The 25,297-nt window shown below is 38.1% G+C and overlaps 7 protein-coding genes across 10 annotated transcripts in view; 2 read left to right on the forward strand and 5 right to left on the reverse strand.

Annotated features, from left to right (window-relative positions):
* Positions 1-468: 468 nt before the first annotated feature.
* On the reverse strand, positions 469-4,160 carry LOC106625052 (G patch domain-containing protein 1 homolog). Its single transcript, XM_014244848.3, has 3 exons — positions 3,914-4,160; positions 2,166-3,855; positions 469-2,081 (listed from the first exon to the last, which is right to left on the reverse strand). Exons 1-3 carry the CDS (start codon positions 3,969-3,971, stop codon positions 581-583), a joined length of 3,249 nt encoding a protein of 1,082 aa, XP_014100323.3. The 5' UTR covers positions 3,972-4,160; the 3' UTR covers positions 469-580.
* Positions 4,161-4,606: 446 nt separating this feature from the next.
* LOC106625053 (tRNA (uracil-5-)-methyltransferase homolog A) lies at positions 4,607-6,918 on the reverse strand. The gene is made up of 4 exons (XM_014244849.3): positions 6,570-6,918; positions 6,337-6,504; positions 5,131-6,268; positions 4,607-5,070 (listed from the first exon to the last, which is right to left on the reverse strand). Exons 1-4 carry the CDS (start codon positions 6,798-6,800, stop codon positions 4,739-4,741), a joined length of 1,869 nt encoding a protein of 622 aa, XP_014100324.2. The 5' UTR covers positions 6,801-6,918; the 3' UTR covers positions 4,607-4,738.
* Positions 4,670-9,147, forward strand: CSN1b (COP9 signalosome subunit 1b). Of its 2 annotated transcripts, none has more exons than XM_014244850.3 (5): positions 4,670-4,690; positions 7,310-7,357; positions 7,462-8,193; positions 8,253-8,924; positions 8,981-9,147. In XM_014244850.3, the coding sequence occupies exons 1-5, from the start codon at positions 4,685-4,687 to the stop codon at positions 9,062-9,064; spliced, it is 1,542 nt and encodes a 513-aa protein (XP_014100325.2). In that variant the 5' UTR covers positions 4,670-4,684; the 3' UTR covers positions 9,065-9,147. The 2 variants fall into 2 exon arrangements, with proteins under 2 accessions (XP_014100325.2, XP_014100326.2); XM_014244851.3 differs by lacking the exon at positions 4,670-4,690 and adding an exon at positions 7,134-7,224.
* Positions 9,148-9,253: 106 nt separating this feature from the next.
* On the reverse strand, positions 9,254-10,935 carry LOC106625056 (corepressor interacting with RBPJ 1). The gene is made up of 2 exons (XM_014244852.3): positions 10,722-10,935; positions 9,254-10,620 (listed from the first exon to the last, which is right to left on the reverse strand). The coding sequence occupies exons 1-2, from the start codon at positions 10,791-10,793 to the stop codon at positions 9,379-9,381; spliced, it is 1,314 nt and encodes a 437-aa protein (XP_014100327.2). The 5' UTR covers positions 10,794-10,935; the 3' UTR covers positions 9,254-9,378.
* Positions 10,936-11,106: 171 nt separating this feature from the next.
* Positions 11,107-12,883, reverse strand: LOC106625057 (uncharacterized). Of its 3 annotated transcripts, none has more exons than XM_014244857.3 (3): positions 12,617-12,881; positions 11,739-12,563; positions 11,107-11,479 (listed from the first exon to the last, which is right to left on the reverse strand). In XM_014244857.3, the coding sequence occupies exons 1-3, from the start codon at positions 12,738-12,740 to the stop codon at positions 11,445-11,447; spliced, it is 984 nt and encodes a 327-aa protein (XP_014100332.2). In that variant the 5' UTR covers positions 12,741-12,881; the 3' UTR covers positions 11,107-11,444. The 3 variants fall into 3 exon arrangements, with proteins under 3 accessions (XP_014100332.2, XP_014100329.2, XP_014100328.2); XM_014244854.3 differs by lacking the exon at positions 11,107-11,479 and having other exon boundaries at positions 11,486-11,865; positions 11,938-12,563; positions 12,617-12,883; XM_014244853.3 differs by lacking the exon at positions 11,107-11,479 and having other exon boundaries at positions 11,486-12,563.
* Positions 12,884-12,952: 69 nt separating this feature from the next.
* On the reverse strand, positions 12,953-14,980 carry LOC138855585 (ketohexokinase-like). Its single transcript, XM_070112265.1, has 2 exons — positions 14,678-14,980; positions 12,953-14,609 (listed from the first exon to the last, which is right to left on the reverse strand). The coding sequence occupies exon 2, from the start codon at positions 14,082-14,084 to the stop codon at positions 13,128-13,130; it is 957 nt and encodes a 318-aa protein (XP_069968366.1). The 5' UTR covers positions 14,085-14,609; positions 14,678-14,980; the 3' UTR covers positions 12,953-13,127.
* Positions 14,981-15,055: 75 nt separating this feature from the next.
* The window catches only part of LOC106623253 (receptor-type guanylate cyclase Gyc76C), a 108,784-nt gene continuing 98,542 nt past the window's right edge, over positions 15,056-25,297 (forward strand). Inside the window, exons 1-2 of the mRNA XM_036360814.2 lie at positions 15,056-15,168; positions 16,273-16,651. The gene's annotated coding sequence lies outside the window, so the exon portion shown is untranslated. The remainder of the gene's footprint in view (positions 15,169-16,272; positions 16,652-25,297) is intronic.

Genomic DNA, 25,297 nt, shown 5'->3' on the forward strand with positions numbered 1-25,297 from the left:
TCTGCAAAAAAATTGTGTTGAAATAGAAAAGAGGGCGCACCTGTACTTGGTCAGTGTAGTCAAATACTTGTTTATGTCGTTGGTTTTGGTTTGTCGTGTCAAGTATGGGTTTACTACTTATTGCTTTATTTCAGCTTAAAACAGATTTTCTAAATGCGTCAAGCTGTATATAGACACCGAACCTAGCAAGGCCAAATTTTTGACTGCTTTTACGAGACTGTGACCGATTCGAGGTCTTTCTTTAATAATTCCAAGTGGACTTCAAATGTCGGTTGCAACTTCAGCTCTCACTGCATTAATTCAAGATTCGCCTGTTTAGCTACATAAAGACGATCTTGTGTTCTTTTGTTTTGTTTTCAGACAGAATTTTTTTTTAGAAATATATTTTGGATTATTCGAGTTTGGGCGCCATGATACATATTTTTGTGGATATTAAATGCAAAAAAAAATTTATTGAAAGACGCTTCGTGTTATAATTTCAATAGCTTAGTTTATGTTAAATAGCGAATTTACAGTTTTCAGTTTTTATATATTATATGTAAATATATACATGAAGCAATACATATAAATTATAACCTTATTATTTATCCTTCTTTTTCTTAGACTTCTTCGGTCGTTTCTCTTTCGATTTTTTCTTTGATTTCTTATGACTTTTGCTCTTTTTACTCTTCTTTTTGTGCGCATTGCGTTCGCTTTTATAGCTAGAATCCTTCTCATCGCTGCTACTGCTGCTGCTTGAACTTCGTGTTGAGGTTTTCAAAATCTTGCGTACTTTCTTCTCCACCCAGCCTTCGTTATCAAGTTGTCTGGAATTTTTGGCACGCTGCACTAGAAACCGAATCATCTTTTCTTCAACCACCTTGTTCATTTGGTTCACAGCGCTGTTAGTCGCTTGAGTTCGCACGTGGTGTGGCAACTGTGGGCCATAAGCATCTGTCACCACATCCGATGAAGTGCTTGGCAGATCGAAAGTTACAGCTGTAGTTACGGAAGCGTTGCCCGAGCCCTGTAGACGTTCGCTTCTCGACTTTATTTCCGTTGACATTAATGTGCAATTGTTTTCGCCTTTTGAAGACTGATGCATTGTTGATGCGTCATTTAATGATAACTTTGTAGACGCCGTTGAGGCTGAATTCACTGATGTCTTGGAAGATATGCTTGTAGGCCGTTTAAATTCGATTTTGTTGCTATTAACCGGTTTCGCAGAGGCTGGTATCAGAGCCATTCCCGAAACCATAACGGAAGGCGACGATTTCTCCTCTAAGTCAATTGATTCTATAGAGTTGCAATCAGTCTTTTCCGGTGTTTTTTCGCGTGCTTTCTTAGACAGCAAGGCGCTAAAGATGCCACGTGGCGGCGATGTATTTCGCAGTAAATTTACTTGTTCGGCTCTCTTTAGCGCGCAACTATCTGTATTTTCACCTTCTCTGCTGATTACAGTTACTTCGTATTGTTCAACACCTTCTTCGTCACTACTATCGTCAAAAATTGCTTTGTAAAGCTCCAACTTCTCATAGGATGGTTTCGAAATTGATTCTGCAGAAAGTTTTTCCAAATCGGTCTTGGCTGTAGGGCGACCAACTTTCGTGCCGTCATCTTTAGAACGTTTTGAACTCGAATGTTCACTTTTCAATTGATCTACTACAACTATAGACGTGTCGGAAAACGAGGAACTTGGACTGCACGAGGTCATAGTTGAAACCGTGCAAGTCGAAACCGAAGTTGCAGATTTTGTGTTATTTGTTTGTTCCTTTGCCGTTCCGCACTTTGTGTGCTTTAGTATTGGTTTTATATCGGGTATTTTCATTGGCACAATGACTGGCGTCTTAAAATCCGACTTTTTATGCAAGCAATCTTCCAGATAATCGAAAACGGACATTTTCGAAGAAGAGGCAGGTCGCTTATCTTCCTCCATGTGTCCACCGTAGGGTTCAGCAATATTATATCTTTTGCATAGTAAAGAGTGAGGTTTCCACATTGATTTTGAACGCTCGATGTTTATTTTTTTCGGGCTACTAACAATGTTTTCAGAAACTTCGGTTGACTTTTGCTCTACTGCAATACCAGACTCTGTGACAAAACTATAATTAAAAATTTAATAAATTAAAAGTATTATACACATATTGCTTAAGTAACAACTGTATTATTATTTTAGGCATACTAACCGTTGTGACATTAGCCCATCTAGGGGTCTAAAGATTTTGCTAGCCTGTATAAACTCCTTCTTTTCCATTTCTCGATCCCAATCGTTTAAATGCACCGGCTGTATTTTGTTCAAGAAACACGTAATCTCCTCCTCGGTTTTCACTTCAGCCACAAGAAATTCCTCATAACGCCGCTGTTTTTGTTCATCATGCATGAAAGGCTTAAACATGTTTGTTAAGGAGTCGACTTTTGATTTGTTGTACGCTTCTTTAACCATTCCAGCAAATTCACTGCTATTCACGGACGAAATCTCTCTTTCAATGTCACTAGCGCGTGTGAAGCGATCATTCTGTTCCAAAGACCCCCAAATGGACCTTGCTTTGTCAGTCATTTTGTCGTAACCACCTGCAACACGGGTCGACTTTGTTTCTGGAAGAGCAGGTTGTGAGTCAGTATTAGTCTTGCTTTGACTTTTGTTGTGTATTTGCTCTTCTCGCGAGTGTATACTAGTAGTTGGCTTTTCGTCGATTTGTCGCTCCTCACTCAGTAATTCAGCGCGTTCATCAGGATTTAATCTATTTTTTGCATGTTCAACTTTTTTGAAATATGATTCCAGCTCTTCAGCCCTTTTTGCATCTATGGGCTGGAAACGACTTTTTCGTTCGGACCAATTACGTGGCGTAAAATTAGCTGGAACTAATATATTTTCGGGTTTTTTTAAACGTATCTGATTCTTAGATGCCGAAAATCCATCTACCACAAGTTGATCCTGTTCAATTATGACTTTCTTTTTTTGCTGCTTACGGTCCTCTAATGAGAAATCGTAACGAGACATATCATCTCTCGCATATATATCCTCATCTTCGTCTTCTAATGCACCTACGCCAAATGCTTGCCCTTTAAATGATATTTTCTTATTATTTTTACCTACTGCTTCTAAAGCAGGTTCAAACAAATTTATGTGTTTATTGCTTGATACTGCTCCTTGAATGTTGGAAAGTACAGGATCCCGACTCAAGCTACCACGATATCCCAAACCAAAGCGATCTTTTTTTGCTGTACACACATATGGTTCGTAATCATCTGGTGCAAATGTAATTTTATCAGTTTCTTCATCTGAACTTTCCGTCTCGCCACCAGCATCATCGGAATGTTCTGGAGACTTTGCTGTGGTTGCATTTGGCTGATATCCATATTGCTGCATAACGTACATTTCTCGTTGATTTCTACTACGTGCTGATTTCTTTTCTTTACGGGTTTGTCTAGGTCCAATACCTTGCCCTGGACGCCAACCCATGCTTTTTAAAATGCGCTCACCAATTTTGATATTATTTGGAACAATCAGTTGTTCTAGTACAGGTTTTCCTGGGATTGGTCCACTATGTGTTGCCATCAACTTACGCTTACGACTTAACTCTGGCTCAAACGACGAATATTCAGCTCGTGTTTGTAGACGTTGGGGCGCAATACCAAATTCACCACGATCTTCATCGTCCATAAAATCATCAGGGCGTTGTTGCAGACGTTGTGCCGCTTTTTCGCTGCGAGAGCTTTTAAATGTCGCCGGCGTCCAACCTTCTTGTGAGCCCACAGTATTCCAGTAGCCAGCGCTAAACCCACCGGTAAAAGCCCCATGGAAACGACGTTTGCCATTCTCGTCTGTCACAATTTGATCTTCCAAACGAATTGGTTTCTTTGAGGGTACGGAATCTGAAATGAAGTAAAACGTTTAAAAACAAAAATATTAGTTGTCTTAGGATTTACATACCTTCGTCTAGTTCTGGCAAAGTCGTGCCAAAGCGATGAAGACCAGCCTCGTCATACATTTTCCTTTTTTTGTCGGTTTAAATTTTTAATAAATTCAATGAAAGTCATCCAATTTCATACCACTTTTAACTGCACTAGTATTTAAATTAATTTGTTCAATTCTTTAGATAGCATACCATTAATAAATCTCCCTCTAATAAATACAACAAATTGTGGACAGCTGATAGCACTGCTTCTTACTAACTAATAAGTTCACGATTATTACAATGGTGTTGTAGCGATTGGTTATAGTTGTTGTTTTTATTGCACCGCCAATTTTGAGTTTGGGTGAAATTAATCTTGTTAAATGCAATTTTGTTATACTGAAAATTTTTACGTTTTTCTTGAAATTTTTATTTAATTTTGTATATTATGCCTGACATGTGGAAGGATGGAGGAGTAATTAGCCAAACCAAAAACTGCAGATATTTATTTTGTACAAAAATAAAATAAACATTTACTCGACAGAGTCTGCATCAGTGAGCAACAATTTCAAAATGTTCAACCGACAGAAAGCCTTTTTATAAATATACTGACAAGCACACAATTGTGAACTACAGAGTTTAAATAACGTATACGTTAAACGGAATCAGTGCAATTCTCTTCAAATAATTTAAAACCAAAAATTTTATGTCGGAAAGAAAAATTTTAAACATATATTACAATATTGCGTAATTTTATTTTTGATACAAATGGTTAAACTATTAAAGTGTGTTATACATATATACACAAAATGTTGGTATGTACATATATAAAAATTTATGTAGATTCAGAAATGCAACCAATATTAACTTTTATTTGGTTCTATATCTACTTCAATTCCTTTTCCTTCAACTTGTGTACCAACGATATTTTCGGTGCTGCTTGCCTCTTTGTTTTCCTCTCCATCATTTGTTTGCGTCGCACGTTCAAATAGGATTACCAGTTCAGTGTGTGTAGTATGTGGAAACATATCTACTGCAATGGCGGTTTTTGGAAAGAAGGGATCCCCCTTATATTGTTTTGACTCTGGTCGACCCAATTCAATCCAATTTCGTTGGGCATGCGCTGGATTACAAGATATGTACACTAGGCGCTTTATTGCTGTTGCGGCGCGTATGGCTGCTATCGATCTATTATCTAAAATAAGAATGCGAGATTGTGATTTGTCCACTTGAATGCCGTTATATAAATACTTACGTAGCCCAGCTCTCGGTGGATCCACCACAGCGATCAGGTCCAGCGGCGCTCCAGGTGCGTTACCGTAAACAACTTCACGCACCATCGATTGTATGTAGTCATTCGCGTTACCAGCAAAAAACTTACAATTTTCAATTGAATTGGCCGCAGCGTTGAATTCGGCATCCTTAATTGCATCTGGTATAATTTCTACACCAAGTACTTGTTTGCAATGTTTGGCGAATGCCAAAGCTATCGTGCCAGTGCCACAGCAAATATCTAATACCGTGGAATGTGGTTTAGGTGAGGCCAACTCGATAGCTTTATCATAGAGAACTTCGGCACCCTGCGTATTTATTTGAAAGAAAGCCAGTGGGCTTATCTTAAAAACTAGATTGTGAATTGTATCAGTATTGTGTGTGCTGCCAGAAATATGTTCTATAGGCGAGACCACTTGACCGACTTCACGATGTTTCACATCTTGATAATACAAAGATGTACATTTGAAACCTCTTACGTCGTCGACACATGTTTCATAGTATTCTTTTAAATTCTTCTTTAAAGCTGCTAATTCAGTATCCTTTAAATTCGAAGAATAAACACCGGCTACCAACATTATCTCTCCCGTATGGGCAGATGTGCGTACCATCAACTGTCGAATATGGCCAGAATTATCCTCTGGATTAAATGGCAGAAAATTTGAATCTCGAACAAAATGTTGAAAACTCTCTGCTGCCCATTTAGCCGAGTCGGGTATATGTGGTAAGTCTTGAATTTCTGAAACCTCAACGGATCCATCAGCATAGCTGCCCAAACGAAAGCCAACCACAACTTCGCCCAAGGCATTTTTGCCAACAGTGAACTCGTTTTTGTTACGGTAACCATTAATCTGTGGAGACGCTTTAACACCAGTAAATTTGAATTCGTTCAATTGCTTCTTGGCTGCCTGGTTAGTGTTACGTAATTTATTTATGAATTTTTTTAAAAGTTCCTCCATTTCGCTACTTTTTTTTTGTAACTGTTCGTCATAGGAAAAGGCAGCGTAGGGACATATCGCATCGGCAGAAGTACGTTGTCGTTTTGGCTGACGTTCTTTCTCCTCACGCTGAGCGTTTTCATTACGACGTTTCTGTAATGGATCTGCAGACGCTTTTGCCGCCTATTGAAAAAAGTCATACAGATTTTCGTGTTTAAATTGACTTAATCTTATTATAAGTTTAAACTTACACCAGCTTGCAACACTTTTCCTTTCCATTTATACCCATTCAGCGTCTCAATTGCTCGTTGTTGATCTTCTTCACTACGAAAACATACGAATGCGAACTCTTTACGAAGTGGGGATTTAATTTTAGTCATGTTGAGATTTAGCTTGGACTTTAAAAGCTTCTTAAATTCCTAAGTACGACCAAAAATGTTACACATATTACTCCTACTTTTTAAAAAAATTTACAGTGTCTTACCCCAATACCGAAATAGCCCAAATTCCGAACTTCAATCTTGTAAATCTCGGAGGTAAATTCATTTCGTTTTAAGTAATTAAACTCGTCATTAGTTACATTAGTTGACTTCTCATCCTTCGGAGTTTCGTCAAGAATCGCTTCCTCTACAACTTTTTCATCCGTACGCTCTTTCTCAGTTTCATTTTGCACGCCCGGAATTTGTTCGCAAGTTTCGATAGTCACTGCGCTCATGGTATTTATATTTATTTTCAATCTCAAGCGATTAAATTTATGAAAACCTATTTATAAAAATTGCCGGCTGATGTTTATTTCATGAACATGTGGTAAATGTTAAACTTCATTTTAAAAGTAACCAGTCACAATAACGTTTCTAACAAAATAATTTCCTACCACTGTTGAAAATTTGTTATAACAATGACCAAAAAAACATATATAATATAGTTGTTTAAACTAGTTAAGGGGTAAATACAAATTTAAAATGCATTGCAGTGTAATATCTCATGTATATTTCTCTTGAGTATTGTTGTTTTTTGACAAAAAATTGGTTAGGTTCTTGACAATATTACATTTTGTTAGATCTGGCAAACTGTTTTAAAACTAAGCAAGCAAAATTATTGTCAAAACCGGCTGTGTGCAAGCGATTGGTGAAATTCAGGTATTGAACGAGTTAAATTTCTCAGATTACAATTTCCATTGTTTATAGAGGCGTAAATAAGTAATTAACTAATTTATACCAAAAGAATATGTCGCTGCTGCCGGGACCATTAGGACAGGGACCATTAATACAGGTGAGTTGCGTACAATATATTAGGCGAATAGTCGATTAACTGGACGTCATTGTTTCTTTGTTGTACACCACCCTTTGTCCGTTGTTTTCGCTCACCAACAAAAGAATGCTATTGAACCGATGCAAGTGGACGCGCCCATAGAGGACAATGATAACAACGAAGAGCACCAGCTTATTGTTGAGAACCCATCACTTGATCTTGAGGTATATGCTAACTCTTACACAGGCTTAGCGACTTTATATCGTTTAAAATTTGTCGCCGATGTATGCCCAACACTACGTTTGGAGGCCCTGAAAATGGCTATAAAGCATGTAATGACTACTTATAATGTTAGCATGTATCAATCGCTGCACAAAAAGCTCTTAGAGTTAAATGCTGGTGCAGCTAGTGGTTCGGGACAGGCTGGTGCTGTCGGCCTACCCGATGTAGCTGCCCAATCTGGTACGTCAGCTGGTGGTGGTGCTGGTACAGATGCACTAGACATGCCAGCTTTCGACAGCAATTGGGTCGAAACGAAAAGCAAACAAGCTGCATTCAATTTGGAGAAATTAGACTCGGATTTAAAGAATTATAAATCAAATTCGATCAAAGAAAGTATACGACGTGGTCATGACGACTTGGGCGATCACTACTTAAGCTGTGGTGATCTGACCAACGCTTTGAAATGTTATTCACGCGCACGCGACTATTGCACTAGCGGAAAACATGTTATCAATATGTGTCTGAATGTTATCAAGGTGTCGTTGTACTTACAAAACTGGGCTCATGTGCTTAGTTATGTAAATAAAGCAGAGAGCACTCCCGATTTTATGGAGGGTCCTAAAGAAGCCAATTTGGTAAATAAATTAAAAGTTTCATATATACGTATATATTATTAAATAAGTGTGCTTTGCAGTCCGTTGCCACACGTCTCAAATGCGCAGCAGGTCTCGCTGAACTACAGACAAAAAAATATAAATCAGCGGCAAAAAAATTTTTGCAAGCCAGCTTCGATCACTGCGAGTTCCCAGAGATGCTATCACAAAACAATGTTGCTATGTATGGTGGACTTTGTGCACTGGCCACTTTCGATCGTCAAGAATTGCAGAAAAATGTAATATCTTCAAGTTCGTTTAAGCTGTTTTTGGAATTGGAACCCCAGCTACGCGACATAATATTCAAATTCTACGAATCCAAATACGCATCCTGCCTAAAGTTACTCGATGAGATTCGCGACAATTTGTTGCTAGACATGTACATAGCTCCGCACGTAAACACGCTCTATACAAAAATACGGAATCGTGCGCTTATTCAATACTTTAGTCCTTACCTATCTGCTGATATGCGAAAAATGGCAACTGCGTTCAATCGCAGTGTGCCCGCTTTGGAGAATGAAGTTATGCAATTGATACTAGATGGTCAAATTCAAGCGCGTATCGATTCTCAAAACAAAATACTATGCGCCAAAGAGGCGGATCAGCGTAACAACACATTTGAGCGTGCTATAAGCATGGGTAGAGAATATCAAAGACGTCTGCGTATGTCCATTTTGCGGGCCGCAATGCTTAAGAGCCACATTCAAGTCAAGGTAACTACTTAACGTTTCCGAATTTTGTAAATAATAAAACATATATTCTTTTAAAGAATGTCCCACGTGACTCTGGAAATCACGGTACCGACTTTTGTGTCTCCGCTGGTTCGAGCACCACCACCGCCGTCAGGAACTGAATTTATTACTAGGATTCAGATATTGGACACAACTAACATATTAATAAATTTAGAATTTTATTCATTAAAACATGTACAAAATATTTGCAAGAAATTGTCATTGTTTTTCGGCATAGAAATTTCGGTTCATAAATGGATCAACATGATTCCCTCAAACTAACACGCCCTTAAATTTAAAATGAATTGTAATTACTGGTTTTTGAAAGTTTATTATTACTCTTATGCTCTCATGCATACATTTATGTTCACAATAGTTTGCATTACTCAGTTTGAAATGCATATGTATTATATTATTATCTTGGTTATTAACGGTGCTAATGATGTCTATCCCTTGATCTGCTCCGATTTCGTCGGTCATTCTTTGAGCGCCGACTATCTCTGTCTTTAGAACGACTACGATATCGCTGATCACTGGAGTGACGTCGTTCTCTGTGACTTTCTTTGCGATCCCTTGAGTGACTACGCTCTCTTCGTGAATGTAAGTTTCGGTTAGCCTGCCGGTCATCATTGTACGGACGATCCTTTCCTCTGTTTTTTTCCAGGGATGATTTCGAGTCTTTCCTACGATAAGCGCAGGATGGGCTGCGACGTCTGTTCCGTAAATCCTTTGACACTTCATCGGATTTTGAATCAGAACTGGATGAACTGCTGGAAGACTGAGACTCATCAGTTGACTGACTATGCCGTCTTTTTCTCTTATCCAGTTTTGATTTCTTCCTCTCTGTATTGTGTCTTCCTTTAGAGGAGGCATGACCTTCGTCGTCACTTTCATCTGTGAAATTTCCACTGCTGCTGCTCGACTTCTTTGCACGATTTTTCTTCGATTTTTTTTCCTTCTTACTTTTATGTGTCTTTTCTTTTTTCAACTTTCGCTTTTCATTTTTATTTTTTAATTTTTCAATCTTTTCCAGCTTTTTTAACAACTCCAGTTTTTGTTCCTTGCTCAGAGACTTTAGAAATGCTAATTCAGTGTTCCCTTTGTGCGAACCCTCTTTCATTTCACTCTCCTCGTCATCACTTGGCACCAATCTGTGTTGTTGATGAATTTGTTTGATATTCTGAAGTTCTAATGCGGATTTTTTCATTACCAGTCCATCTTCTTTCATCTGCTCTTCCAACACATTTTTAGCCATCATCTCACTGGCCTCAGCTTCGGAATGTAGTTTACGCGCTTCACTCATAGAAATGCTATACATACTACATTCTTTATCGGTATTGATGTGACCCCATTTGTGACATTTTATACAACGTACATTACGAACTTGTATGCCAAATGGCTGATCGCGAATTTCTGTGTCACCTTTGCAATATGATTCACGTGGCGCATTAAACTTACGCTGCCACTCAAACTTATACTCCGGTTCAGTTGTGTCCTTTTCTCGTTCTTTGCGCACACCTGGTGGCGGCTCGTACATGAAATTCACGCTTAGCTTGTCTTTGCTATCCTTGCTTAGCATAGCTTTGTTTTCATGCAAATTTTGCTCCTTCTCGTATTGTGTACGCAGCTCCTCCTGTTTCTTCTTGTAAGCCTCCGCTTGCTGTTCCGCCATCCATACCTAAAAAAATAACAGTATAATATTTAACCAAATAAGATTATAATAATATAATATATGCATGGCAAATATGTGCTTGTGTTAGACTTAAGCGAATGTCTTACCCGTTTCAGATTGTCTCTAGAAGCTGGGTGAAAGAATTTCTTACACATGTAATTGTTAAAACCTTTACCCATTTTACTGGCGCTGATCGCTCTTCACGCAACTTATAATATATTTAGCTTTGTTCGGTTCTGAAAATATATTGATATCAGCTAAAGTTATAGCGCTTAAATATAGTATACACAAATCACGACACCAGCTGACTGCAGCTGTCAAAACAGCAGTGCTGACAGTACATTTGGTACATTGAAGGAGAATGGCAGCACCTAAATAAAGCGAATCTGTGTTGGGCAAAGAACTGTTTTACCGGATATTAATTGAAATTAATAACAATTTTTTATCTTTGCTCACTTTTCATTTTACTTATACAATAAATTACGAGTTCGGTTTAAGTTCACGTAACCACATTTTACATATGCGTACATATATACAAACATGTGTATTTTCACATACAAATTTACAATTTTTAAGAAACATTTTATAAAAATATACAACATAAATAACAAATTAATTTTATTGGACAACGAATTTAAACTGTTGAAGCCCAGAACGGCATCCGACGATGACGGTAATATCTTTTTTGGCTTGGTTCAGTTAAGACCTTGAATTTTCGAACATTGCTCTAACACAACTATTAATGTGGCTCAAATTTATTTCATAGGACATTATGCAGTAACCGATTTTTTCATAGAAATAAAAAATGCCGCAGTGGATTCTATTTTTCATTATTCCATATTATTTGAATTTGTCAAAATGCATCCTGCAAATATTGAGATGTGAGAAGGAAGGTTCAAGTGAGACATAATAGCACATTCGAACTCAAAAGAACCAACACAATAGACAAATTAACAGATTTTTATAGTAAATTTGTATGGGTAAAGTCAGCGTTGTTTGCGGGATGTGCATATGTGTGTGCGTTGTTGTGTGAGAGTTGGGTAAATTTTTGGTAGTGGAGGTTGTTGGCAGGACGGCGTGTGGTGTGCGTTGTGGTTGGCGCTTGCCCCTTTGCTGATCGGTACCTTGCATCGTTTGTAGTTCTTCGGTGGATACAACAATAGGCACAGCATTTGCCACTTCCGTTGCACTATGAGGCGTGGTCGGCTTTTGTAACGCATACTTTTGCATTTCCAAATATTTCTGCCAGATCTGCGTGATGTGGTCACCTTCTTGGTTAAAGTCTTGAAATTGCAATTTTACATTGCCCTCATTTACATATACCTGACGTGTCCGCTGAAAATGATTATCTTGAATGATTACATTCCGAAAACAGAAAAGACCTCCAGCGGCAGCAAAGCCGGCATTATTGTTGTCCTTTTCAACGTCATCATCGCCACTGATCGCTTTAGTATGATTGCAGGTAACCTCTACGCCACCTAGGGCATTGTCAACTCCATTTGGGCGTAAAGTATGCAGCATACCATTTGAAGTTGTTTTATGACTTTCCTGCGGCATTTGAATATTGCCAGCGTCGGCAAGCATACGCATGGTACTAGTTGTCGCGGCGCTACTGCTGAACTTATTCACCCCCAATATAAAGTTAGTATGTTCCAGTTGTTTCACTTTCTGTGCCAATGTGGCGTTCTCCTTCTCCAAGTACTCGATTTGCATGGTAAGTTGCATGTGCTGTGTGCGAAACTCTTCCATGCTGGTTGGCTCCACAGATCTATTGCTCGGCAGCTGCGCTAGTTTGAAGCGCTCATGCACCTTTTGAGCAACGTAAGTTTCAGCATACGTTGCCACTTTCGCCAGCGCATAAATACACGCAAAAATGGCCAGAAAGTTCAAATAAATATCATAATTCCCAAAGCAGGCTTTTCCCCTCAGAGTTTCTTCATATGCGTTATCTGAAAGCGCAGTGAAACATTAAAATCCGATTTGAATCGGGCTGCGCACTTACTCATATGGACCTCAATGGTCATTGGATCTTCGCGTTGCTGTTCGATTTGCTTGAAATAGCAGAGTATGATCCACGTGGTGACCGCCAGCGATATCAGAAATAGAAAATTAATTGAGGAAAACATTTTGACGTCTTTGGAATTTTGATCAGAAATAAAAAGGTTTCGGCAATACAAATATAAATTTGATTGAGTACAAACGTTTTTACACTAATTTTTCCTGCGTTTAATTTGTAACTGATAGAACATGTCGAAACCTGTAGTCAAACTTTCGACAACAAAATCGAAGCAAAACGCTAGAAGCGGACAAGTGCCATCTACAGGCAAGTAAAGTCAACTTTTTGTTTTGCAATTTTAATAGATTTCATTTATTTAAAAAGTCACCATTAAATGTCTAATAATTTTCTATGCGACTGACTAAAATTAGCTACGATATATTATAACGGTTTATAATAATCGATATACAAGCATGTGCTATCGTGAGTAATAATAGTTTCTACCTTTGCGACTTTCTTACCGAAAGTGCTTGATGTCATCATAACCGCGATAACGCAGTTTGTAACCAGCAACATCGTGTCCAAAGAGCACTGCCTCCGGTAAACCTTTCTGCAGCACTTGTAATGCATATATAACGGCAGCGCAGAAGGTATCGCCTGCGCCAAGCGAGTCCACAATTTCGGACACCGGTTTCGACGGTATGAATACATAATTGCCCAGCGCATCTACGCAAGCGGCGCCCTCCGCACCCCACGGGCATATAATAGCCGGCTTCGAATCACCCAACTGCTTCTGTGGTTTGATCCTGTCATATAAACCCATTACAGCTGCCGCCGGTTCGCGCCAGCCCAAGTGTATTGCCAAATCTTTGCCCAAAAAAACAAAATCAGCCACCTCGCCCAGCTCCAGTATTTCATCTTTCATTTTCTCCAAATCAACGGATATGCGTATACGATCCTTTGGGTTTCGCAACTCTATATTATAGTTACGTATGTTTTGTATAAGCTTCAGCACCGACTCATTATTGCGTCCTTCGAAATGTACCCAGCCATAGTTGTTTAAGTCAAGTGGCGTGAGCTGTTCATATTGCAAAGGTGGAAAGCCGGGATTTGAGTGAATGATTGTACGTGTGCCGGTGGCTTTGTTGAGTATGACCGAAGAAAATGGTGGATCCATATCGGTGTTTGGACAATTCTCGATAATAATGTTACGCTTGCGGCAGTCTTCGTACAGGAATCCAAAGGCAGGTGAAGCGCTTAACATGCCCAGAAATTCAACTTGTGGCGCGCCAAGTTGCCGCAACACAGTGCAATTATTAGAAGCATTGCCGCCGCGTTGCCAATAGCCGGCTAGACAGCGCTTGTCGGTGTCCTCCGCGGGATATTGCTCCACCACATGTATGACGTCCAACACACACATGCCCACACAGAGTATGCGGCGTTGATGAGACGTCGTTGCAGTTGCGTTACTCATGATATCAGCTGCTTCTGCAAGTATGTGACTTTTGATTTTAGGGTTTTTTTCTCTTGGAATCTTTACGCTTTACTGCGTCGTGTTTACTTTCGACGGCGAGTCTCTTGTCTTTACACTGCAAAATCTGCAACTTCAAATTTCTATATATGTGTGATTGAAATCTTATTTTTGTTTTATATTGAAATGTAATCTTATCAAAAATTAATTTGCTTTGTGGACTTTCAAACAGCTGTTTTCTATTGGCTTCTCAAATTTCAACTAATCACTTAACTGCTACTTGCTGTTCTTTATTGTGTTCACAACACTCCAACTGTAACGCTCTCTTCGTTAGACTCCAGCGCGTTCTGCCATAGCCAAAGCTACTTGGAGATGAATGAGCACTCAGTCAGAGCATGGAGAATAAGCGCCAAGAGCATATTTCAACAAAACCAAGTGATGAATTAATTAGCTTGTTGTTTGTAGTTGCCATAAGTTACGGAATTTGCTACACTTATTGGCGAAGCATACCAAATTAGACATCATAAGCTGTTTAATCAGTATTAATTTTCTTGTTTGTAGTATACAATACAAATTTTAAATAAAATGCTACTTACGCTCATATCCGTTTCCTTTTTAAATTTGTTTCTCGACATACTGGTCACCCTCTGAGGCAGACATTTTCCACCATACTTGTTTGGTGCCACACAACTCCACATAACCGGTTACCCGTACAATGTGGTGGTGCTACGTCGTGTGCGCGCCCGCCCACTCCCAACAGGGTGTTCCAATGCGAACGTTATTGCTTGCGCCGGTTCTCCAACAGCTATTCGCGCACTACCCTAGTTGACTGGCTTGCTTTCAGCCAGCTCGTCTATTTGCCGCGATTGTTGTGATGTTCTGCAGTTGTGTTGTTGTGATTGTGTTGAGTTTGTGATTGCGGCAGCAGCAGATGCCACGGCGTGTACTATTGAACGCTCGCTCTCGCACGGACAGTCAGTTGTTGTCAATGATGCCGTGCTGAAGCGACAATTATTGAAACGTGCGGACGCCAAGTGGCCTCTTACTTAGCGAAGTGTCAAATGGACAAAGAATACGAAAAATAAAAGTATGAAACTGACGGCAAGCGAGTGAGCAATGAAATGTATGCTGCTGCTACTGCTGCTGCTTGCTGTTGGTAGAGACTGACTCCAGTGCCAGCGTAGTGGACAGTTGTAAAGAGCTTCGCGCGACGATGTGACGTGTATTTTTGTGTTTTGTTTATCGTGCTTGTTGCGTTCCGAATGTGATCCGTGATAAATTCATTTTCATTTCCGTGCGTGTGTTGCAGTTGCACCTTTGTATTGCAATTAACGACGGCGATTAATTTAAAATTGTTTTTATTTATTTGCGTTTTCACTTGTGGGAAATTACTTTGCAAGCGTGCAGAAATTCCGAATTGTAGTAGCTGTTGCTGTTGTGACTGTTGGCGCGTTTGAAAAATACCAAATTCCAATCTGTCAACGGTTTGCAATTTCTGTTGTTCGAACATTTCTTCTTAATTTTCGTGCGTTTTTTTTATTCTTTGGTTTTACAAAATTTAGTGTTTTCAAACAAATTTGCTAACAAAGCAAAGTGAGCAGCGCTTAAGCTTGTGGTGTGTGGCGGATTTGTGGTATTGTTATTTACATATGTATGTACAAGTATGTAAGTTTGTGAAAAACGCCCAAAGCGGCAAAACGTTGCTTACAAAAAATTGACAGTGAACGAGAAATCCAAACATACTAAAAAAAGACCAAACGAAAATAGTTAGTGAGTAGGCACCATGCTATTTACTGACTTAGTGCATGGTGAGTTCGCCAGCGCTACTAAAAGAGCGTTTTCTGTCGACGTCAAACGCTCTTCGTACGACAGATCTTGCGAACGGTTTTCGCCGTTGCGCTCATTCCGCGAATCGTGTTGAAAGAGAGCGGTTGACTGCGGTTGTTGTCGTGGTGGCACCGTGCCATTTTCATATCGAAACACATATATAGATGCATACATATGTACATGTGTTCATGTGTGTGCGCTTGCAAGTGGTCGCGATCTGCTTAGCTTCAAGATTCCGTCGTTGATAATAGAAAAGTTGAATATTTACGTATTTGTGTTTTTCTTTTGATTTCAAATATGTAAATTTGTGTTATTTTATTTATTTACACGCCGTGTTGTTGTGCACCACTTTTCTGGTTTACAGAATCAATACAAATCAACAAGTGCAGTTTACATGCTTGACAACCATGCAATGCATGTATGTGTGTGTGTGCATGTAAAGTTGTTAAAAAGTGAAAAATAATAAGTGAGAATTAATACAACGCATACACACGAGTGCTATATGTATATATATATATGTGTGTGTGTATTTGCATATACACTCAAACATAGTCGAAGCATATTATTTACAACAATGCAATAAATAAACAAGTGAAATAAAGTGGAAAACACACATACATATGTAGCTACATACATATGTTTGTAAGTATTTGTGCTCGAAATTGACTGCGGAAAATATGCACGTGTTCCGTTTTCTAGCGGCTGTCGTAACTAATAAATTCGTTTAACATCCTCTGAGTAGTGTGAGTACGCGTTCCCTAACTGCATATTTACATACATACCTACACACATACACATGATCATTTTCATTCATTTACAAAACTGCCTATATATTTTCCTTTATACATATATACATTTAGCTTAGCATGCCTGTGTTGTTGTTGCTATTGTTGCATGCATATTTATTAGTAGGTAGAGCGTAATCCGTGATAATAATATTTCACTAGTTGCGGTGTGGCGCTCGCCTCTTGTTTTACACTCTGTGGAATTTTGTGCTTTGTTTGCAACTCCTCTCATCTGAGCACGTACGACAATCCTTCGTTGATAAGATGCGCCTTTATCTTGGCCAGAGTTGCCTCCCTTACGGTTTTTCCGCTAATGTGGACGTTACTTTGTTATTATTACAAAAGCACCTCGGCCAATAAATATTGGATTACACCCACAATTGGTTGGCCTTCTACAGAAAAAAAATTGTTACGGTTCCAGGTAATACTGATTTACCACTTTAAGCCAAATACTACGTGTTCGAAAATTTAGGCACTTTATCTATCATAATGTTAAAGATATTTAAGCTGAAGTTAATTTTCTTTTACATATACATACATATGTATACCCGGAAACCGAAAAGGGAAGGTGAATCATAATGCTAAGGTGGTCTACAGCGAAAGTGTTAGAGGTGCCACGAATATATTTACTACTATCTGATAAGAATAACCATATTTATACCCTGAACAGCGTATATTAAGTTTGCCACAATGTTTGTAACACCCAGAAGTAAATTTATTTATTTTATTATTATTAGAATATTAGCTAAGACAATAATGTAATCTTCGAAGAAAATGTTCAGATCGGATTACTATAGCATAAAGCTGTCATACAAACTGAACGATCGGAATCAAGTGCTTGCGTGGAAACCTTTATCTTTTGATGAGATATCTTTACTAAATTGGGCATGGAATTTATATTGATATTTTGTATTCGTGAAGGGTATTGTGGGTTCGGTGCAAACGAAGTTAACGTGTCTTTGTAGTTTTTTTTTTGTCGTAAATTAACTTCCGATATATTGGTATATGTGTATAGCATTTTATGTGCGCATTATTAGTAAGAATTTCAGTATCGGACTTTTTGAAAACTTGTATATAGTTTGCAAGACCTTTAACTCTGGTCACAAGGGTTCAAAAGTGTTTTATAATAGTTCTATAAAAATTTCGGAAATTGTGGTCGGCTTTAAATTTTCTTGACAATCATACCGAACTCTCGAAAGCTTGGTTCTTCTACAGTGTTCTTTATCACTTTGTGGATTAGTCTTCCGAACCTAATCCAGCGAGTGGTATTCTTATGCCTTCAGTTATATGCTATATATATGTATATATATATACAGTCACTGACAATAAAATAGAATGAAAATTTTGTTCACAACTATTTGCAAAAGAAAAGTGTTGCCACAGTTCTTAGAAGGAAACATTTCTTTTTTATAGTTAATAAAATTTATTTTAAGCATTTCAAAAGCAAAAATTACTAAATATATATTTAAATGTAATCAGCAGACAACTTTTAAATAAACTGTCAAGTACTTCAATAAAATAGAATCATGGAACCAAAATTCGTAAGGTGTAAACTATTAAAACTAAAAAATGTATATAAGTTAGAGTTTTGTAGTAAAACCAAAATTTGCGAGTACGGCACATAGATTCCACTAGAGCTTTATAGACTAAATACCACGCTTCTTGTACTTATTCCTCCTTATTCATGTGGTTTAATGGGACCCAATTTTTCCTTTACAATTTTCCACAGATTTTCTATAAGACTTAAATCCGGTCAAATCATAATATCGATACCTTGATATTGTAGCCAAGACTTGACCCCAGGTATGCTTCGGGTCCTTGCCTTGCTGGAACTGCCAAACTAAAGGCATGTTCCATTCAACACAGGTAGGATTACATTCTCTGAAATTCTAAAGTAGTGAGAACGGTGTTTAATTCCCGCATCCAAAACAGCAGTCCGACTCCGTAACACGAAAAACATCCCCATAACCACCTGCTGAAATTATTTGTTGTGTCCTACAAGGCGACACGCAACAGTCCTCAAAAAATTTTGTACACCAAATTCTCTTTGCATAGCTGAAGAGGACCTTAAAGGGTCAAGTGTTGATAAAGATCTCTATATAATTGTCATTCTGAGACGTCGTTTTTCGTAGCCGTCCACTCAATTCGCATTTTTGATGGTTTCAAAGCAGTAAACAGAAACTTTTGGAATATTCTTTTAGTTTTTGTAATTTTTCTTTGAGTATAATCGTTATTTTGCAAATTTTTTATGAGCTTCCGCTCTGCCGCTGCGCAATGTTTTCCTCGGTCCATTTCTTCTACAAATAATACTTAATTGTGACAAAATGTCAAGTTTTAACAAATATCCTACATATTATATACTTACAACATACATACATATGTAATTGTTTACTAAATAACGCCTTTAATTGATATTTTTATTCTTTCACTCAAGTTTTTTGTCACGACAACAAAAGCACACTTGTTTAGTTTAAAGCCAAATATAACAGTAAAATGCAACAGAGCCACCATCGTGGCGTTTTAAAAAACAAATATTGTAAGAATCGATTACAGACAAAACGTATCGGAAATTTATCGGACAAATAATAAAGATCTGTGGAACGTATCGGAAATCTATCGGACAAATAATAAAGATTGTTAACTATTTTGGAAACAACTATTTGATTCTATTTTATTGTCAGTAACTGTACACATATACTATATAAACTAATTTGAATTCTTACTACAAGGAATCCATATTTGTAGTGTGTAGATAATAATATGCACACATATGTATATATTTACATGTTACATACGGTGCATTTTATTCGGTTTTCTTCTATTATTCCACTTGTTTATTACATTTCTTGTTTTGCTTTTGTAACATCTCTACCACGATCAAACACCATACGTGCTCTCTGCGAGCGCTGCTGGTTGGCGCCACAACGGAGTTGGCTCACGCTCTTTAGCGTCTCCTCTCTGCACATGTGGACGTATGATCCAGAGAAAAGTGTGCGCTCTTCAATTTGTATTTGTGAAGTGGCGTGCTCTCCCACACACATACACACACACAAGTGTACATTTTTGTAATATGCCAGCGACGACTGATAAAGATTGTTATTTATAAATCTTTGCCATTTTTTCGTGCCTGTTGTTACATATTTATACATATTTGCTACAACGCGCACTTTTATTGTTCATTTTAGCGGTGGTGCTGGTGTCTTTCCCCAACATTTAATACAATGCGCGTCAATTCTTCTACTCTAGTCTACTCTACTCTACTCAGTTCTTCCAACACTCTTTTCGTTGTAATATAAAATTATGCATCTGTATGTAAATACATATGTATGTATGTATTTGTGTCGTAATGTTGATTTGTATGAATTTTTATTATAACTCGAATTCTTATCTGCTGCCGGGAAGAGATTATCGCAAATTGAAATGTCTTCTACAAACGCTGATACCTCTGATACCTGCAGCCCTTCTTAATGCGGTTATAATTTGATCACGATGGTATTACTTGCCGTTTTGAATCCCGATGTCTGCTTTTCATTTGACGATGATGATTCAACAAGTTGCTGCTGCTTCTTGCTCGTGAGACTTACTATTCTTTTGCGATGTGTGTGTGAGTGTAGTGGGTGGACTGAGATTGTTTTCCTACTATTTAATGTTATGCAGGTGCTTCCTGATTTTTTGAACAGAAGTTATTGTTTTAGAATTTTTTTTAGAAGTTTGGTGGCTGCCGGTTGTTTGGGTCACACGAAAACAGTTTCAGACTGCCATTTGTAAAAGCTTTGCATAGAAAACTAATATGTTTCCAAAAGTGTAGGCCAAGCTTGACGAAATATCTTTTAACAATAACATGATCACCTCCAGTAAGTTAAAGCGGTCAATCAGTCAGTTTTTGGACTGAAAACTTTACTTTAAAAGGCACATGCAGACTTACTTTTTCCGTTGAAAACTTTATATCATGCATGTGGATGCATGTATGTGCTTGCAAAAGATAGTAAATACCTCAAATAAATAAGGTAAAAAAATTTACCTTGGCATTTCATGCGAAATCATCGGCGAACTTATAAACTTTTTCAATTTATTTTCCTATTTTTGATTGTCATGCATATTGGCAGCAGCGGTTCTCAGCAGTCCTTACTGCTGTTGTAAGGTTTATGTTTCATTCTACAGCGAAAATTCCGACATTCATGGCAGATTTGCACGATTTCTGTTGTCAGGTTTTTGTTTTGCTCACAAATTAATATTTTATATATACAAATGTATATGTACAGGTTGGTTGTAAAGTTTCTGTTTGAAATGAAAAATTTGCTGATCGTTGTGACTTCACCTGCTTTGGAGCTGAACAACCAGCTTCAGTCCACTGTAAACGTTCTTGTTTCAATTTAGGATCAGGTAGTTCCAAGTCTCATCCATAGTTATAAAACCACTGAGAAATTTGTTTTCGATTCAGTTTTTGTTAAATTGTTAACGTGTGTTTCCAAACAGCTTTTTAATTTTTATAATAATTATTAATAATTCTCCATATAAAACATGAAGTACTCGTTCGTCTGAGATGCCTATGGCATTAGCAATTTCACGCTTAGTCAAACTTGGTTCTTCACTAACAATATTATGAACTTGCTCAATGATTTCTGGTGTGGTTGCGGTTATTGGTCGTCCTTCGCGTGCATCGTCTTCAAACCCAGTACGACCATGTTTAAATTCACCAGGCTAAAATTCAACTTGCGTTTTGAAGGTGAGGACTCCTTATACACTTCTAACAATTGTTTATAAATTTCTTTCGCTTTTAAACCTTTCAAAACAAAGAATCTAATCAATGCGCGATATTTAATTTTGGAGCTATTAGTGTTGTTTCTTGGTGAGAGCAAAAGTTTTTCAACCATCCTGTACAAATGTATATGTATTATCGCGCTTTGTTCTTCTCCTTTTGTTTATCTTTTGAGCGCAGGTGTTTGGTTAAATCCCTACTTATATGATATGTATATAGACTTTTACATTGAGAGTGCAAGTTCGAACAGATTATTCAATGGAAACAAATATTATCAGTTAGCTTGAGTCTTCAAATTGTTATTGTAGAAACGGCAGAAACATTTCACCAATATTTTTCTAAGAATATTGCTGTATAAAAATACCGGTCCGATCCTGTAACGGAACAGGATCTAGAAAGTGCAGATTGTTTTGTTTGCCTCGTATTCATTTTGAGCACACCTCTTAGCGATGTGCCAAAGAATACGGAAGGCTTTGATTTTGGTGCAATATGGGATTTGTTTACGACGATATGAAATTAATCTCGTACTTGAGTATATCTATTACATCAGCTCACGAACGTTTGGATGAGATTAAACGCATTCCATTTCAGCATTTTATTACGAATTTCGATTGACATTATCCATAGTGTAAGCTCAGGCTGTTGTGAGGCCAGTAATACCTGCTTTGTTTAGTTCGTAAGAATCTCAATATTTAATATTTAATTTTAAAGAACTGCTAGATATGCTTCGCATTCTTTAGTGAAATTTCGAGCGTTTCGGTCAAGATGTCCAAAACTCTTTCAAGTCTACTGCAAGACCGTTTGGGCTTGCTTTCAACATTAATAATCAACGCCTTCTCTTTAAATATGCACACTTCTGGGCTTCTCAATCATTTAAGTCTTAACCGCGTCTTTTTATATGAATGACCTTACAGAGAAAATCCAATAAAGCTTAAATTCTTGAAATGTTTAATTAACTAACGCACTAAGCGCCGATATGTGCGCCATTTATGCACACACACACACACACACATGCAGTAATGCTCGCATGTCGTCTGGGGCTTGCAATAAAAGCAAAACACGAATTCTGTGTGCAACTATTTATCATTTCCTTTTGATCCAATGACGGAATAACAAGTAGTGCAAATGAAATCGCAAAATAAATACTAACGCGCGCACATACAAACATACACAGTCTATCAAGAATATATTGTATATAAGGCCGTCTAATAAAGTGACAAACTCATATGTGACTTGTGAATGCCGGCGGCTGCAGGCGCACAGCCGCTGGACGAGTAAAATTTCACGATTTGAACTACTATAGTGAACTGTGTATGTATGTGTGCATGTGGCGAATATGCGCTAAACGAGCGCGTAATAAAGATTAGTCCGCACTGCGACATCTTATCAGTAGCAGAAGCGATTTCGTGTTTATTTTCATGTCGAGTACAAAGTAAACTTTTGCTTTTTGTGTCGACACTCGAGCTGCCGTAATACGCACCTTCAGAGGCAGACGCCACTGGCAGATGTCGAGGAAGCGGTTGGAGAGCTGGCGTTTTGTGCGGATTCTTTTACTCTTATGAAGTAGGCGTAATGCAAACGCTACACAAGTGGCGACTAACCAATTTGTATTCGCGGTGAACGAATATTACGGGCAGTGTCAGGCGCCGCGCGTCGAGCGCTGAGCAGCGACTGTTTTCACGAAACTGAGCAGAGATGCTGATTTGTACGCGCTGGGCGGAGAAGGGGCTAAAATCAGAAGGAAACAATGGAGGAATGAAGGCACGAAAATATGTAGCCATATAAATATGTGTATTTGTCGTATGCGATGAGCGCAAATCTCAAGATCGCCGCGATCTTCAACGTTGGCATTTAATTTGCGAGGGAGCAGTGTGCGTGTGTGTGTGCGAAGGGAAGTGAAGTGAAGTAAACAACAGTAAACAAAGCAGACAATGCTATACTTGGTAGATTCTGTTCGGAGTGCTTTAAGGGAATGAAAAGCAAAGTGGATTCGCGCGAAAAAAGCGCACAAAGAGACACGGCGAGTAGTAGTACTTTAGGGAAATGCTAAATATTTCACAGATTTGAACAGTTATAGTTGGAAAGAAATTTGCGCAAAAACCGCACACACAATTATGCAGAGCCAATGCCGTTTCGGGGGTTGCTTACGCCAAGTCGAGCTCACCTGCGCTCTAGCCTTAGTGGGCTGGGCACTAGTATGCCGCAGAGCTAAAACGAGACGGCGATCTAACGAAGCTGTAGTCATCAGTGTGTATGCCCGATCGAGAGAGAATTACATAAAGCGACCGAACGAGGTGGAGAGCGAAAGCATGCGAATTATTTTACGGATATCTTTGCAAATTCACTGTGATTTTAATGAATGAAAAATTGTGCACTTAACTTGATGTAATTGAAGCTATTAAGGATTTATCATTCATTAATTATAGTTTACACTTTTGAATGCAAGTGTTGATAGATGACACTTGAGAACGGTAAGAATTATTGGCGCAAGTGCACAATCTTATCTGTCAATTATTTATTAGAACAGTTCTATAATTTTCATATTAATAGCCACTTAACTAGCGATTGACGTCATTCATTTTTGATAATAATGTTTGCACGTTCGCGCTAATTATCAATCTATTATGCATGAAATTAAGCTAAATATTCGCCGTTGATTATATAATATAATCGAGCCAATATTTGTTAGGCTGCTTTCATCCAAACTAATTGCAACTTATTGTCAAAGGACCTATGTATGTATTGATGTATATACTTGTATTAGCGAATCGGCATCAGCATCTTATAAATTGTCGTAGCAGCTGGTAGTTGCGGGTATTTGCTATGTTGTGGAGATTCAAAGTTGCCACAGATTAATGATATTAACGAAACATAACAATAATATACCATACATACATTTTTAAAGGAAGTGAGAGAATATAAGAAAAGCGCATTTTCGAAACCAATAATCTACCAAAACTATTTATAAATATATTTCACAATTTATCCTTGTATTTTTACAGCTTGGATCGTACACATATGCTGTGTGGGTTCAGATCTACGCGGTTCTGAAACCATTGCCTTTGGTCTTCATTCTGTAAAACGTGTGTCCGTAGAGAAGTAAATTTCGAAAGGCAGGTAAACGGTAGGTCGATCTAAGTTTTACACATGTATCAAATGTACGCGCTGTCCACTGTTCTCCCGCGTTGTTGTTAGTTGTGTGCGTTTGTCCATATATTCGTTAAGATTTGGTCTGTCCGTCCAGTCATTCAGCCGTCTGTTTTTATTTGTTTGCTATAGACACTCGTCTTTACACACGGGCATGGCGTGTAGATAATATTAATTCGGCATGTTGTTGCTGTTATTGTTGTTCTGTTGCCATTGCCGTTAACGTTGACGTTGAATCGTACTTATTATTATTATTTTTATTTTTTATTTTTTTGTTTTGTTGAGCACACCACGCTGATAAAATAAAGAACAATATTAAAATGAGTTTAAAAATAGATTTGCTCTTGTTGTTGTATGTTTTTGCTGCAATTTACGTTGTTGTGTGATATATGTATTGTGTATTTTACTTGTTTGTGGAGCTCATTCGCTGCGATAAAGTGCGAGAAACGCGCACAGAGCTGAACACAAAGAGAGAGGGCGAGTGTGGATGAGAGCGAGCGAGAGCGTGTATGATCATTTCGTTGACACCTCGTATAGCAAGAAAAAAAGAAAACAAATTAAAGAGAAACGTTGAGTTACTGAAGAGTAATAAATATTCTTTATTTCGTGGTGAATTTGACATTTGCTCATATTTAAATGCAAATTGCCGAGTCTTTTTTTGCTTAGCGCTGATAGGATATGTTAAGAATTTGTTTTGG

The sequence above is a fragment of the Bactrocera oleae genome, chromosome 6 (genome assembly GCF_042242935.1).
Source record: "Bactrocera oleae isolate idBacOlea1 chromosome 6, idBacOlea1, whole genome shotgun sequence".
NCBI classification, from domain to species: Eukaryota; Metazoa; Arthropoda; class Insecta; order Diptera; family Tephritidae; genus Bactrocera; species Bactrocera oleae.